Source organism: Cenococcum geophilum, assembly GCF_001692895.1.
Source record: "Cenococcum geophilum 1.58 unplaced genomic scaffold K441scaffold_11, whole genome shotgun sequence".
Taxonomy (NCBI): domain Eukaryota; kingdom Fungi; phylum Ascomycota; class Dothideomycetes; order Gloniales; family Gloniaceae; genus Cenococcum; species Cenococcum geophilum.
In genome coordinates this window covers 2,112,733-2,127,145 of record NW_027137569.1, presented here as the reverse complement: position 1 = coordinate 2,127,145, position 14,413 = coordinate 2,112,733, and the positions used below count along the sequence as shown (strand labels likewise).

The 14,413-nt window shown below is 48.4% G+C and overlaps 5 protein-coding genes across 5 annotated transcripts; 2 read left to right on the top strand and 3 right to left on the bottom strand.

The window, feature by feature from the left end:
- Positions 1-3,250: 3,250 nt before the first annotated feature.
- K441DRAFT_549106 (uncharacterized protein) lies at positions 3,251-5,668 on the bottom strand (the record flags this gene model as incomplete). Its single annotated transcript, XM_067642988.1, has 3 exons — positions 3,251-4,511; positions 4,560-5,148; positions 5,206-5,668. The coding sequence occupies 3 exons, from the start codon at positions 5,666-5,668 to the stop codon at positions 3,251-3,253; spliced, it is 2,313 nt and encodes a 770-aa protein (XP_067506554.1).
- Positions 5,669-8,116: 2,448 nt separating this feature from the next.
- Positions 8,117-9,367, bottom strand: K441DRAFT_675522 (uncharacterized protein; the record flags this gene model as incomplete). The annotated part of the gene is made up of 3 exons (XM_067650864.1): positions 8,117-8,786; positions 8,847-9,126; positions 9,178-9,367. The coding sequence occupies 3 exons, from the start codon at positions 9,365-9,367 to the stop codon at positions 8,117-8,119; spliced, it is 1,140 nt and encodes a 379-aa protein (XP_067506553.1).
- Positions 9,368-9,682: 315 nt separating this feature from the next.
- K441DRAFT_675521 (uncharacterized protein) lies at positions 9,683-10,774 on the top strand (the record flags this gene model as incomplete). The annotated part of the gene is made up of 4 exons (XM_067650863.1): positions 9,683-9,705; positions 9,757-9,795; positions 9,849-10,068; positions 10,157-10,774. The coding sequence occupies 4 exons, from the start codon at positions 9,683-9,685 to the stop codon at positions 10,772-10,774; spliced, it is 900 nt and encodes a 299-aa protein (XP_067506552.1).
- Positions 10,775-11,017: 243 nt separating this feature from the next.
- K441DRAFT_28390 (Sybindin-like protein) lies at positions 11,018-11,991 on the bottom strand. Its single transcript, XM_067640946.1, has 3 exons — positions 11,828-11,991; positions 11,659-11,781; positions 11,018-11,603 (listed from the first exon to the last, which is right to left on the bottom strand). Coding segments are annotated over exons 1-3 (468 nt in total). The 5' UTR covers positions 11,830-11,991; the 3' UTR covers positions 11,018-11,260.
- Positions 11,992-12,115: 124 nt separating this feature from the next.
- K441DRAFT_656395 (UBC-like protein) lies at positions 12,116-14,377 on the top strand. The gene is made up of 9 exons (XM_067648001.1): positions 12,116-12,313; positions 12,367-12,400; positions 12,454-12,548; positions 12,601-12,622; positions 12,671-12,767; positions 12,838-12,849; positions 12,902-13,070; positions 13,122-13,975; positions 14,025-14,377. The coding sequence occupies exons 1-9, from the start codon at positions 12,281-12,283 to the stop codon at positions 14,029-14,031; spliced, it is 1,323 nt and encodes a 440-aa protein (XP_067506550.1). The 5' UTR covers positions 12,116-12,280; the 3' UTR covers positions 14,032-14,377.
- The last annotated feature ends 36 nt before the right edge of the window (positions 14,378-14,413 follow it).

Below are 14,413 nucleotides of genomic sequence, written 5' to 3'. Positions count from 1 at the left end.
AGGAGGCCTGGTAAGGAGGAGAGGTAGAAGCCCTTAAATATTTAGTATAATAAGGATACGTACCCAGACCCAGAGAAATAGCAAAAGTTCCACATCTTCTGCGTCCTAGGCTATGATTTTATATAGGCAATTAAGTATAATATAGGCAACTTTAATGGCAAGATAAACTTAAAGATGTATATCTTTAAGATTCTTCTTAAGTTATAGAAGGAGATCCTAAGAAGAGAGCTTATCCTATAGTAGGACTGAGACTCTACTTACGTCTCTAAAAAGGTGCTTAATTAGATAGATAAACACGGCATGGATTATATTAAAGGGCCTCTAACCTCGCCAGATTTCTCTATAATGGAGACTTAGGTAAAGCTATTAAGGGAGAAGTTCTATTAAAGAAGAGTTATAACTGGGTAGGCTGGCGTTAAAAGGTTTTATTAGGTGTGGCGTAAATTAAAGCCTAAGAAAATTAATAAAACAATTAATAGCTATCTAGTAAGGCTATATAAGTGTATAGAGCGTACAGAAGGCCGTGCAATAAAATATTAGATGTAAATAAATAATTAAAATATCTTATTTGGCTGTAAAATAGGTGGTGTTAAGATACGCCAAGTATTTGCTTATATCCGGAGAATTCGCTACCTTTGAGAGGCAGGGCCCAAGAGAAGTTCACAATTCGAGCGGCCAAAAATTCAGCCGTTGCGCCCTCTCAGAAGCGTATCAAAAAGCCATCATAAAAGCCCACCGCTCCTTTTGATCATGCGGACTGCACAGCCCCTTCGTGCACCTTGTGGTTAGTGTGCAGAAGGCTTTTAGTTCTTTGCCTCTCGGGGAATTTGCTTCAAGCGGATGCAATTCTCAAAAGCATTTTTGACCGTGTTCTGGCCGCTTAGTGGCTGAACATGAAATGCGCCATGTTGCAGGTGCTAAGGCAAGCTGAATGTGTCGGCGTTTTCTTTTGCCCCGTCCTTGTGGCATGTAGGGGTTGCATACTGCTGATGCCTAAGAGGCTGAGCAGAGGGAAAAAGTGCGAGTGTGTAGAACGGTGATGAGCGGCCCCAGAACGTTTCAACTTTTCGTTTCTGCAATTAGGTAAGTCGTGTAGATGTTGACTTTGGGAAAGATGCTAATAAAGGCCTAGCGCCCGGAGAATAACCAAGCACGACATACTTGGCCTCGCTTGGGGAAAAGCTTGAGCCACCGCCTTGTTCTCTATGAACCATTTTTGGGGTTGAGGAGACTCCACATGTTATGGTCATGCAGCTGGCTATCATACATTTTATTGGTAAACCGAAATCGTACTGCATCTACTGGTTGGCGGCGAGGCTTTCGCCATCACCCAACCATACGAACAGTATTCTGAGTCGAGTTTGTTAACTAGACGCGGTATCAGGAGGTATTTGTAAAGCCCGTGTTCTGTCTCCACCATTCTGTGTCGGGCCCCACGGAATGTTCAATTTTTGCTAACATTTTCTTTGGAGGCCTCCAAAAACTTGTCTAAAGTGCTTATTCTATCAAACACCAAATGGATACATCTTATACGCTTCATTCTTGTTAAAGCACTTGATAACCTTTGTAACAAAATTCAAAAACGCTTCCAAAGCCGTACTGCCGGATGTCAGTAAAAGTCACCAAGACATCACCAAAAAACTGTCTTCCAATGCTCTCCACTTTTATTGACCCTTGCTCTTCCCCAAAACCACCCTCCCTACCCAACTGCCCACTAACTTCAAACCTTCCACAAAACTATTCCCCTGCCTCCTCCAGGCCCCGCCCTAAACTTCATCCAGCACACTCCCCTCGCCCCAACTCCCTATACTCCACATGCTGACCGCGGTACTCCTCATATTCATCTCTGGAGTTGAAGAAACTCTCGTCCGGAAATATCATCAGGAAGCCACCTTCTCTCTCGACATCCTCGCGCGCAGGCCAAGGTGGGGTTGACGGCGATGCGGTGCTCGGAGACGACGAAGCACCCTCGATTTCGCGAGGGCAGCCATGCAGTTGAGCAGCTATTTCTGTACTCACGGAGCCAAGGGTGAGGCGACGAGACCAGCGACCAACGCGGCTGGCTGATTTGGAGTTCGGTTTGCTGGGTTGAGTCAGCCGTTTTGTCGACTGGGCTTTGGTCTTGAGGGCCGGAGCGCGTGGGGTGCAGTGAAATGCTGCGAGCGAGAGAGAAGGATATACTACGTGTCTTCTGACGGCGGAGGTCGGCGTCGCTCATGATGGTGCTGGGGATGAATTGAAAAAGTATATTGATGAGCATATAGTTAGATGTGCACGCTCAAGATCGCACTCCTTGTATACTTTGATGCGTCTTTTACAAAGACCTTTTCCTTGCAAAGCAATAATTGAAACACTTGAGTGTGCAATTGGATGGTAATGCAAAGCCAAGAACGGCATACTTTGTTTAGACAAACTCTACTCATTGACTACGGGGGGCTGCAGGGATGGATGTCATTGTAGACAATTTCATCCACTCAAACGCAGGCCTAGGTGGAACTCGACCATGGAAATGTTGTCAAGATCATCTATTGATTGAGCAATTCATTGGCCGCAACTCGGTCCTTGCGGGTGCAGATAGCCTTAATCGGGCGAAGCAGAGGAGGCAACGAGAGTCAGTTCATGTGATTGGGGAGTCAAGCCGCGGACGCCCAGATAATTGCTGGACTGACCACAACGGGGATCCTAGAATATCAATAGCAAGTATTGATCAAAAAGATTATAATGGCACGAACGAGGGCCTTCCACCTAAGTTCACATTGCGAAAGAAGTGTATATTGAAGATTTGAGTGACGTTTTATTGCCCAGGCTCTCGAAGGGTGATATTCTAGTTTACATTCTTCTTCATCCTCAACTAGCCTCCCCTAGGATAGAAAAGAGATGGGTTGGAGTACCAGCGCCAAACGCAAAAAAACATGGAGGAAAACATGTTTTTGGGTTTTCTGATGAATGCGTGCCGCTCCCGACCAATGTCAAAAACGTCCAAAAGGCTTTCATATCCTAATCAATCAGACCCATAGTCTCAATCATCATACCCATAATCCATCCATCAAAGTGTCCCATTACTGCGTCATCTGAGCCATCACATAATGGCACAATAAAACGCTAAATGCTAAACAAGATGCAAATATTTGTAAATCCTCAACACAACGTATAGGGTGGAGGAAAGAAATAAAAAGACAACGAACAACAAAATCAGGAACGCGTGTATGTCGCGGCGCGTATAGATGAAAACATGCCAGTAGCAACTTTACTAGTGATGCTCAAAGCCACCCATCATATCATCAAAGTTTTGTTCATTGTAGAAAGGCTCGAATTGACCGCCACATTGTGTCAAATCCGGAAACCAATCAACGCCGGTGGCAGACATTATTCCCGCGTTTGAGTTTGAGTCATACAAGGTAAAGTCAGTAGTGGGCCGGCCGAATGTACCAAGGCCGTCCTCAAAGCCTTCATCAATCTGCATTGTGCCCAGGTGCGGCGAGAAGAGAGTGACATCCGCTTGAGCACCAGGAGAAAGGTGAGGAACGGCAGCGACGTTGCTAACATTGGTATTAACTGGGAAAGGGCGAGTGAAATCAAATGCATCAAAACCAACACTCATGGCAGGTGTCGGTTGTTGGATATTGGTAGCATTGAAGGTCGGGTTGAGGCTGTTGCTAAAGACATCATTGTGGTTGATCATGGGCTCCTCAGGAGTTACGGCATCCTCGAAGGAAGTGGGTTCATTTGGAGAATGACTGGAAGAATATGTCATTACTGAACCAGCCGTGGTTACTGAATCTCTGCGATAGTCTTCTTGGAAGTCTCCGATGCTCATGGCAGGAGTATAGCCATAGCCACCGAACTCGAAGTCTGGGTATTGCGGCAAGGAAGGAGACGGTGCGAATGGAGTCATCGGAGTAGCCAGGGCAGACACCGGCGTGTTGACGTAAGGGGTAAGTGGGGTTTCAGGGCTGCGCTCGCTCCCTGAGGTTGCTTTCTTCCGACCATTGCTCTTGGACCGAACATATTCCCAACCGTGTGCTTTTTCCATGTGTTGCTTGCAGTTAGACTCCCGCTTGGAAGCATACGTGCAAGGAGGATACAGACACTTGTACTGCGGTGGAGCAGCGGAGTGCTTGTCGTTGACATGCCTGTCACGTTCTTTCTCGGTTGGCCAACCCAAGTCGTAGTACTTGCATTTCTCTTCAGTGCACTTCCATGGACGAGAGTGGGTCTTCTCGTGTTTCGTCAGGTCACAAGGCCGCTTGAACTCTTTCTTGCAATCGCGGCACACGTGCAAAACATCTCCAGGCTTCTCTGACTTTCTCCGTCGTGCCATTGAACGTCTGACACCATCATCATCAGCATCTTCTTCGGATAAGGTCCTCTTGGCAGATGAAGATGGGCCATAGGCCTCATCTGAAGGGCTCCCCTCCACAATGGGAATGACCTTGCCGTCCTTCTCACGAACTAGTTCGGCTGGGCGGCCGTTATGGCTGAGACCACCTCGCAATGTTATCTTCTCGCCCCTGTAATGATGTGAGCTTGGCAACTGATATTGGGGAAGTGGATCGTACGGTGAATAATCCATCTCGTCCAATTCTTCTCCGTTGGCTTCTTTTTGTCGTGTAGCGGCCATAATTGCTGCGTACCGCCGAATCTGTTCAACAAGATCAAGAAAGTAGTTGTTAGTGTAAGGGCGGTCAGTCGGTAGGCGTTGATCTTGTTCCGAAAGGCAGTCGACAGTTGCGTGAAGCAGTTGAATCGATCGCTCGCAGAAGCGGAGGTACGAGGCTGGTGTTGCCGAGAACTCCTTTACGCAGCGAAGAATGCAATGAGCAATTGCACCTTCAGAATCATAAACAGTTTCACTCACCGGAGCCAAGAATATCAGTGTCTTCTCAAGATCACGCAAATTGGAAATGTTCTTATCTCCAATCCTTCGTGGAACGTCCTGGATGAGAGGGTGGAAGTCCTTCAGTGTATCCTCTGCAAGGATTGGTTTGATGATGTGGTCGTGAATTTGCTTGCACGCATATTCACCCAGTGTGTGCTTCTCCTCCGTGGAACCCAATGCCGAGAAGGATCTGGTAATGGCAGAATGGGTGCTGGTAACGGAGGTAGAGATGGAACCACGAGTGCCTGAGCGAGGGGCACCATGGTCGCCTTTATGTACATCAGTGGACTGAGGCTTGCATGAGTGAAGGGTGAATGGAGTCATACCGTATTTGGAGCCGCTGACACTTGAGCCAAGACCGCTGTCGGAAGCGTGCTGGTGGGGGCTACGTTCAACCGAAACGGACTTGGTGTCTACGTCCATAGGATCGGCGTTCAGGGTGGTGTGGTGGAGCATGAAGCTTGGGAGAGGGAGCACTTCGGGATCATGCAGAATACTGGCATCCAAGGCCGATGATGAGTGACCGGCCAGCGTCTTGTCGAAGCGCTCAAGTATGTTTGCTACACGACGTACGCCGGCGTCATTGAGTAGCTCTTCAAGGTTGTCGGTGTGGGAACGCTTGGGCATGAAGTGACGGTTGTCAAGGCCACATAGTTCCGATGAGATGTTGGTAGGGGAAGAGAATGTGCCGCTCTTGCGAAGGGACATGTTATGAGTGCTGAGGGGAGTCATTTGGGGACTCGTGGCCTTAAAAGCGCGACGACGGGGATGAGTCTGGGTGGAGGACATGTTGGTTCTGACTAGTCCGGGGGTACTATCGCTGCAAATGGTGGAACAATTAGCTGAGTTTCCAACGCTTCTGGCGTTTCCCTGTTTATGACTCACAAAATAGGCCGGATTGAGACTGATAGTTCAAGCGTGTTAATCGGACGAGAGCTAAGGGCGGGAGTCGGGATTTGGACCCGAATGCTCAAACACAGCCTTCCGGGAGAAAGTGGGCAAAAGGATGGGTGAAAGAGAGGCTGTGACCTGCTGCTGAAGTGGACGACTCAATCAGGCCCGAATGAATGCAAAGATTCTTCAGCAGGCCAGTTGATCAAGACCTCATCGAAGGTTGATAATGGAGGCGAAGAGAGTTGAGGAAGTGGAGCGAGGTGAGATGAGATGAGAATACAAGCTCTAGCGATGGGACTGAGGCCGGCAGGCAACAAGAAGGGCGCTGAAAGGAGAATGGTATGAAGGTTTGGACAGTAAGGGTATAAGAAGGGCGGCGCAGCAGTGTCCAAACGCAGGGCGGCGGTTAAAAAATGGTAGCAAATTAAGGCGGCACTGGTGAACAGAGTCCAAGAAACGGTGACGACGCCTGACGACGAGTACCTGACGAAGAGGATGAAGGGCAGGAGCGGTTGGTTTTGTCAATGGGGGACTCGGGGGGAACTTGGGGTGGGTTGAGGAGTCGCGTCGAAGTCTTTACGCTGTTGCCTAGAGGTGGAGTGAACTAAGCCATAGCACGGACCAGTGCGCGAGCTCAAATAGAGCTTGATGCCCCCGAGTCCGACCGTTCACCTTCATTTTCAAGTTATGCAGGAGGGCGTCAGGAGCATGGTAGCGGCGTGCGTCGATTCGCTGGCTATTCGCTCGCTGTGGGCAGGTGCGATTGTGGTGAACAAGTGTGCAATTCACCAGTCCGCCCTTTGCCCTCCAAACCGCCCCTCCAGCGCTGCAAACACGCTGGGGACCGGCGGTCAGATGTCATGCGACTCTAGCTTCACCGGGGCGGAACGACTCTTAACCCTGCAAGGGAGGTCTTGACCGGAAAGATAGAGGAACACAGCACTGGGAGCGGTGGGGGCCAAAACACCCCGAACCAAACCTCCATCTGCCAACCAGCGGCCATGAAGCCCTCCAGGGCCATCAGCTAAGCTCGTGGACCATTTCTAATCTCCACGCCTTCGGCTGCTTCGGGCTCAATTAACAATCATTTTCCTCGCCCGCGAGCGCGAAAACTCGTCGACTGGTTTCACCCTTTTCGCCGACTCGGACCTTGCTCAGGTCAGCAAGTTGTGCTCAAGCCTCAGGAGCACTGGGATGCGCATCCTCCGCAGCAATCAATCGCCCTATCAGCGGGCTTAGCTCGTACTGCTTGCACCTCCACAACAGCCCACAACCGCCTGCAACCCGCGCTTGTGGTGGCTCCCCCTCGCAACGATCCGCTTGGTCCGTTTTAGAGTATGCCCTGTGAGTCAGCCTTGCACATTGCACCCGGTGGGTCCCTCTCGCCACAATTCTCTGATCACGTTTGGGCGGCGATCACTATGTTTTTGCATATCGCATTGACTCTATTGGTCGTGTCTGAGCAGTCGGAGCTTTTCTATTGGATTTTAGTCGCTTGCGCGGTATTGACCTCTTTCTCCACGCCGCAAATCTCGCCAAGCCGCGGTGTGCATTTCTGGACAGGGCTGCGTCATTGCGTTTACGAACAACTCCTGTAGTTGCAGCTGCATGCCATCTTGGCGGTCTTAGAATAATATAAGACGGACGGCTCGTAACGATGCGGGGGATGATGGACGTTGACAGACGCCGAAGGAAGATGTTGTAGTATCGAACGCGTATGTGATGATGCCCCTCTTGCCAGTACAGAAAGCCACTTGAATGGGACATTTCTTGGTGCCTGGCACCCTCAACATCAAGCTCAACACGGGACTCGAGAGACCACGTCAACCATTTGATACCTCTTATCACGCCTGGAGGATTCGCTTTTCCACAAAATTCACCCTGGATGTTGGTGCTACTCGCCCATGTGACTGATCTTGCTACCGATCTGGGATGATCTTTTACTGATATGCACGATTTATTGATATTTTAAAACTAGCGCGACACGTTTACAACGAGAAGATTGCAGTTCTTTGTTGGAGAACCCATCCTGCCGTATTGCATAGTGGAACAGGACATTGTTTCAGACGTATGCAGAGAACGAATCCTTCGCGCCCGATTCATTTGGGAGGAAAACTTTTCCGGTATCCGACAGACTTTGGGACTAAAAAGGCCAGGTGTGCAAATGCATATTGCTATCAGGATGGAATGACTCCGTGAATTGAAAGATGCTGAATTCTGATTGGCTACGTCGCCCTTAGTGCAAACTCCATCCAGCTATGACTCCCTTTCGTCCCAGGAAACGCCGTATGTTCATCCCTCTTCATCCAAATTAATTGGTCAGAGATAACTGGTCAACATAAACTATCTTCTCGCTCTTAGAACCCTTCCTCCGGTACCTGTTGGTACCGCGTTTTCCCTAGCTGCTTTCGCTGCAGCAGCTTTTCTTCCTGCTGTCCCTGCTGCTACACCCTTTCCGGCCGCTGCCCTTGCTGCCCTTGCTACTAGTGCTTGGTCTGTGTTTTTCTTCGTGATAATCGTCGTACCGGCGCTAGAATCAGATGCACTGCTCCCATCACTTCCTCTCCCCCTGCCATCCACCTTTGTAATGGCAGTAGTACCCGCTGCAGCGGTGACGGTACCTTTACCTCGTCCAGTAGCCGCAGATGGAACAATAGTAGGTCCACCACGAGCCTGTCTACTGGCTGCCCGGCCTGTACGTGCCACTGGCTTCTCCACAGCTGGAATGACGGGAACAGATGGTTTAAGTGGGGAAGTTGGCCGCGCTAGGTACGATTTCGGAGGTGACATTGCGCCGGAAGACTTGAAAGGAGATCTTGGGAGAGTTCGCGAGTTGTTCGATTTGGGCGAGAGAACTTGCGAAGGCACAATCTTGCGTGACGCAGTCCTTGTTGCGCGACTATTTGCAGTCACTGGTCCTTGGGCTGCTGTAATGGTGGTTTTGGCACGTTTCTTAGGCATCATTAGGTCATGGTCGGTGTGCGTGTTTTCCTTGTCGGAGGCCATTTCGTTGCTGTGTTGGAGTATGTATTAGCTCCGTTGAATGTCTGAAATATAACGATTGATACTCTACCTTGATCGCTTGGTGCCTCGGAGGCGAGCTGGACTTGTCAATTCAGATGCGGGCTTATGCGCTATTGCTGGCCTCGCTGCTTCAGCAACATGGTGCTTAGAGGCAACAGGTGCTACTGGTCTAGTAGGATTGGCTTGTTCGGAGTATTTATTTATTAAATCCATGATATTAGTAGTCCGCAGGGCCTGAGGTATGCGATTTACGCGTATCTCGAGGCGCGACCTTAAACCTTGGGTGTGGAGACCGTACTGAGCTCGTAGTTTTCTTGCTCGTTCAGTGACTAAACACGTCATGAGCCTAAATCAGGAGTGGAGTGGTATCCAAGACTCACTCTCTAACCGTAGGTTATCTATAAGCGCCTGCTTCTGTGCTTGTGTTATTACTGCTTTCCGCCTTTTCGGGCTCCTATCTGGTGTTCTGAATGGGCTGGGCGACTTCATTGTCACGGTTTTTGATGGGATCGCGAAAGAAGATGCTTCTGGTTGTGGGGACTTTTGCTTTCGTGTTCGTAGCGGAGCCATTGTGGCATTCAAGATCGCAATCTAGATCGCGATATGAGCAGGTTATTGTCGAACTAATTTGGGAATGAAACGGGCTCTAAAAATGAAGTGTTGGTTAAAGTTAGGCATTCAATGTAAACAAACCGTTCTCTTGGCGCGGCGAGTGGGGAATATTGTTTTGCCGAAACGCCGTCCTAGGTCGTTCACTAGTCTTCGAATTAAGCTCATGCTCTAGCCTCTGCCTTTGCTCTTATTCATCTCATATTCTGTGATATCCGACTCTTTCCTCCTTAGTAAATACCTCTCAAACTTACGCTCCACTCCCCAACATTCAAGATGGCAGAAGCGACCATGATCGTGTACGTACAACTCCATAGCTTTCCGAAGCTTAATGGCTAATATCTCTGTAGGGTCGACAACAGTGAAAGTAGCAGGAACGGAGACTATGCGTAGGATTCTGTAACATATTTGAGTTTAACCGCCTCTGACAGACCACGCATAGACCCTCCCGATGGGAAGCCCAAGGCGATGTTGTCAAACTGGTCTTCTCCACAAAGACGGACGTAAATCCCGAGTCCTCGGTCGGGTTAATGAACATGGGCGGAAATACACCGGAAATTCTCACTACTTTAACGACGGATTTCGGCAAGATATTAGACGGTTTGCACAGGACGAAGATAAAAGGAAGCTCACATTTCTCAACGGGGATCAATGTTGCAGCGGTACAACGTCCTCCCTAGAAGCGACTTGAATATTTGTCTACCAAAGTTAAATTCTTGGAAGCTACAAACTAACTACCTACGAATATAGCTTGCGCTAAAGCACCGAGAAAATAAGTCTCAGAAGCAGCGCATCATCGTCTTTACCTGCAGTCCCATCGCCGAAGACGAGAAATCGCTCATTAAGCTCTCTAAACGCATGAAGAAGAACGGCATCAGTATAGATCTCATCGCTTTTGGCGAGCTTGGGGAGGACAACGTCAAGAAGCTAGAAGCATTCAACGAGAACTGCCAAAGCGCCGAGGGATCATATCTCGCCGTCATCCAACCAAGCTCGAATCTTCTTCGTGATTCTATTGTTACGACACCAATACTAGCTGGTGATGGTGTTGGTGGAGGTGCAGGTTTCGGAGGTGGTGAAGGCGGCGAAGGCGGCGCGAATCAGTTCGAATTTGGTGTGGACCCATCTCTAGATCCCGCACTAGCAATGGCCTTGAGGATAAGCCTCGAGGAGGAAAGAGCAAGGCAAGAACGTGAGGAGAAGAGAGCAAAAGAGGCCGAAGGTAAGACTGAGTTGGAGAAGATTCCAGAGGGCGACGAGAAGCAGCCCTTATTAGATAAGGATGGTGAGCCTGGTGGTAGTGGAAGCAAGGAGGGTGAGGGAGACGAGAAGAAAGATGACGATTCGGACAAGATGGACACGGCATAGGTTCGGTGTTAGCGGCGTTCCAATGCTCACGGGAACGATCTAGAAGCACTTCCGGCGTCATGTTGTATATTATATGCTCTTCTAGTGAGGAGTGCTTTAAGATCACATAATCTAGAAATATGTGAACCTTGATCGCCATCTATTCTCTATTACGCTCATAATAACAATCAGGTCTCGTCACAATCATAAACTATCCACGCATCTCCAAAGTTCCAATTCATGATCATTCAAGAGGTGACCCTTGCTTGCTCTTCTTCACCAACCCCCTATATTTGATTCCTTCAACTACGATATTGCCCCATCCCTTCTTTTGGAGAATCTCAAGACCGTGAATATCCTAGTAGCCGCAATACTTCAGCAAATCACCTCTACAAGTTCCTCGGAGCAAATCTTTCACATGAACCCTATCTACTTCGCCCAGTAAATGTTATTAAATAGCATGCAGCGCAATCCCCCATGTGTCTCTTAATCTAGCAACCTTCCATCCTAACTTCTCACCTTCACAAATCCATCCAATCCTCGATCAAATTTCTCGCAACGTATTGGCATCTCAACTGTGTAGAATGGATTCTTCATCACGAAGTCGGAGTACAACTCATAAATCCTCCGTATCATGGAGTCGATATTCGGCTGCTGTGGTTCTGTGAATAGCAGAAACTTGACACCTGTGAGCGTCTGAAAGCATTGCATGCGGAAATGTGTTGACTCGAGGAGTTCCAAGCCGCTAGGACGTGAGGCAAATGGGGAGGGAGCGAGAGAAGGTGCTGTGCTGGCTGGGTTGGCGGGGACGGGAGGGACGGGACAAAGTTGTTTGGTAATGGCGTGCATTCTAGTAATTGAAAGCTTAGTAGGGCGGCCTTGCATAATTTATGAGTGGATATTACCCGTGGAATGAACCGGCGAGCATGAGATAGTCGTTGCTGGTGAGTTTGGTAAGGCCAGAGTGGAACTCGCGGTTGTAGATGAGGCCACCCGCCTTGCTGATGATGAAGAGAGCAAAGACGACCCTGATATCAGTCAGTTGAAGAGATCCCAAGGCCTGAAATGTATGACATTTTGGTTTTAGGTATGCAGTGAAGATGAAGCGGGGAATGGTGGTGCTGGAGCCACAGAGTATCCTGAGCTCAGGCGGACATCTGTTAGGTTCATGGCCTCATTATGAATTGTGGTTTAACTTTCGTAGTGTGGTGAATCCGCAATGTCAAGCCTTATAAGAAGGATCACTCTAGGAACTCTCGCTCCCCACGACGCGACGTTTGATGATCCGCGGCTAGAGTCACCGCCTTCATTCGCTGTGGCTGAACGTGTCGTTTTCTGCCACCAGGCAAGCACCTCACTCTTCAAAGCCTGAGGAACGAGCCTCGTCCAACTGCCTAGAAAACTCAGCTGCAGGTCCACATCCATCCTGGCGACATAGATTTTCGCCCTTCTTATCTTAAATACCTCTGATTCTCAGCAGTTGCAGTCCAAATATTCTTGGCCGCTCTCGCTATCTAATCCGGACCCATGTCTAACCAGTCTATCCTACGTATTACTCGCGTATGCTAAAAGTTACCCTGCCTCTTTGTCTTAGAGTACTGACACTTTGACAGGAACTGAGCGAGATCCAGAAAGGACCTGACCTTTGTAAGAATATAGAAATAAATGGTCAAGAATAGCTGGCTGACTAGTTGCTGTAGCTCTCGCTGTAGCCTGTCGCGATATCGACGTCCGCTATGTCAGAGCCCTCATCATAGGGCCGCCAGATACGCCTTATGAGTTTGGATTCTTTGAGGTTCGACAACACCAATCCTTCCCTTGAATGCCAACTGACAACTACATCTTAGTTCATTGTGAAATTCGCTAGAGGTCAGATCATAGAATGACTCATTATCAACACCTTTTGACATCCCATAGATTACCCCACAAAAGCTCCAGCTGTGACAGCCATAACCACAAATGCTGGGCGGACTCGTTTTAACCCGAACATCTACGCACAAGGCAGAGTCTGCTTGTAAGTACCACTCGCTCGCTTCGTCCTATCATCCTACGTAGAGAGATAAGACTGATGTATTTTGTGACAGGTCAATTCTAGGGTCCGGGGAATCTTTCTCTCATATTCGCGGAGATTTACTGATGTGGCAGCAGCACTTGGCGAGGCGAGCGAGGCGAAGAATGGTCATCCGCCCAAGGCCTCGAATCTATACTTATATCTATTCAGAGTCTGATGTCTCAGAATCCATATGAGAATGAGCCAGGTTTTGAGGACGCCAAAACAGACTATGACAAGAAAAATCAGGAGGCATATGTTGCAAAGGTAAGTGCTTCAGGAGGAGCTTTTGATGGCTTGAGTACTAAATATATTTAGATCCGGCATGAGACTTTAAGGATATCTATCATAGAGCGACTTGAAGACTATCTAGGAATTGGTAGAGAGAAAGTACCAGGCGTTACGGTCTACAATGCTGAAGAGGACTATCAATCTAACGCATCGGACGCACCGTTTGAGCCATTCAAGGATCTGTGTAAACGACGATTCCTATGGTACTATGATTCGTATCTTCTAGCCATCGAGAGAGAGTCTGAAAAATATAAAGATGGACAGCGATTTGAGAAGATGCCGTTCGAAGGACCGGGCAATATTATGGACGGCAACTTCCAATATTCTTCTTTGAAATTACGCCTTCAAGCTATCTACGAAAGATTGAACAAAGAGGCGGAGGTGTGGGCCGAGGAGGGCAAGATTGCAGTCCAGAAGGAGATGAGTATTGCAAGCAATCTCCAACGACAGTTTGAGCAAATTGTCGAAAACTACAAGAAAAATGACAGCGTCACCTTAGACTTGGAACTCGTAGACAAAAACCCGTTCGTTTGGCAACTCGTTCTTTTCGGTAGGCCGATGACAAACCTTGACGGTGGTATGTTTCGTATTAAGATATACTTGAGCCCCAAATTCCCGGATGTTCTACCGCGTATCAAATTTGAGACGCCAATCTTTCATCACCGCGTGTCAAAGGATGGTATTTTATGTTACGATCCGACCCGCAAAGATGATCTCAAATCGCACATAGAGGCAATTATTGAGGCTGTTGAAGAAGAATCGCCTGCGTACGATCCACGAACGTTAGTTAATCCAGATGCTGCAAAACTCTTCTGGGGTACGCCAGAAGAGAAGAAGCTCTACAATCGCAAGCTGCGGAGGTCTGTTCAAGAAAGCACAGAGTAAGTTGGACCGATCACTTATATCACAGCTCGCTGATCTGCTATTTAGATACTGACCGCTCTCCAAAATTCTCATATGGTCTTCTTCGGCGTCACAAATATTACTGGAGACGCGGCAGTTCATATGGCGCATTCTTTCGCGTCCGAGCTTTTTTGATACCCATATCCTGCTAACACATCCATACATTCAAGTTGCACACATACATGGCCGGAGTTCCGTGGCTCGGTAGGGGGAAAACCATGGGTATTTCATCTTTTATGCATCTGCAATTTGCTCACTTAGATGTTTGACGATGGCGACTCCTCCCTTTGCAAGCATGGTGTTGGTGCGTGATTTAGTTCTGCAGTTTGTCCAGTTATGAGATGCATTAAAATTGAGAACCAAATTTAATGGTAGTTGCAATATTCAAACCTAGTGAATAAGATGCTGGTGATCTT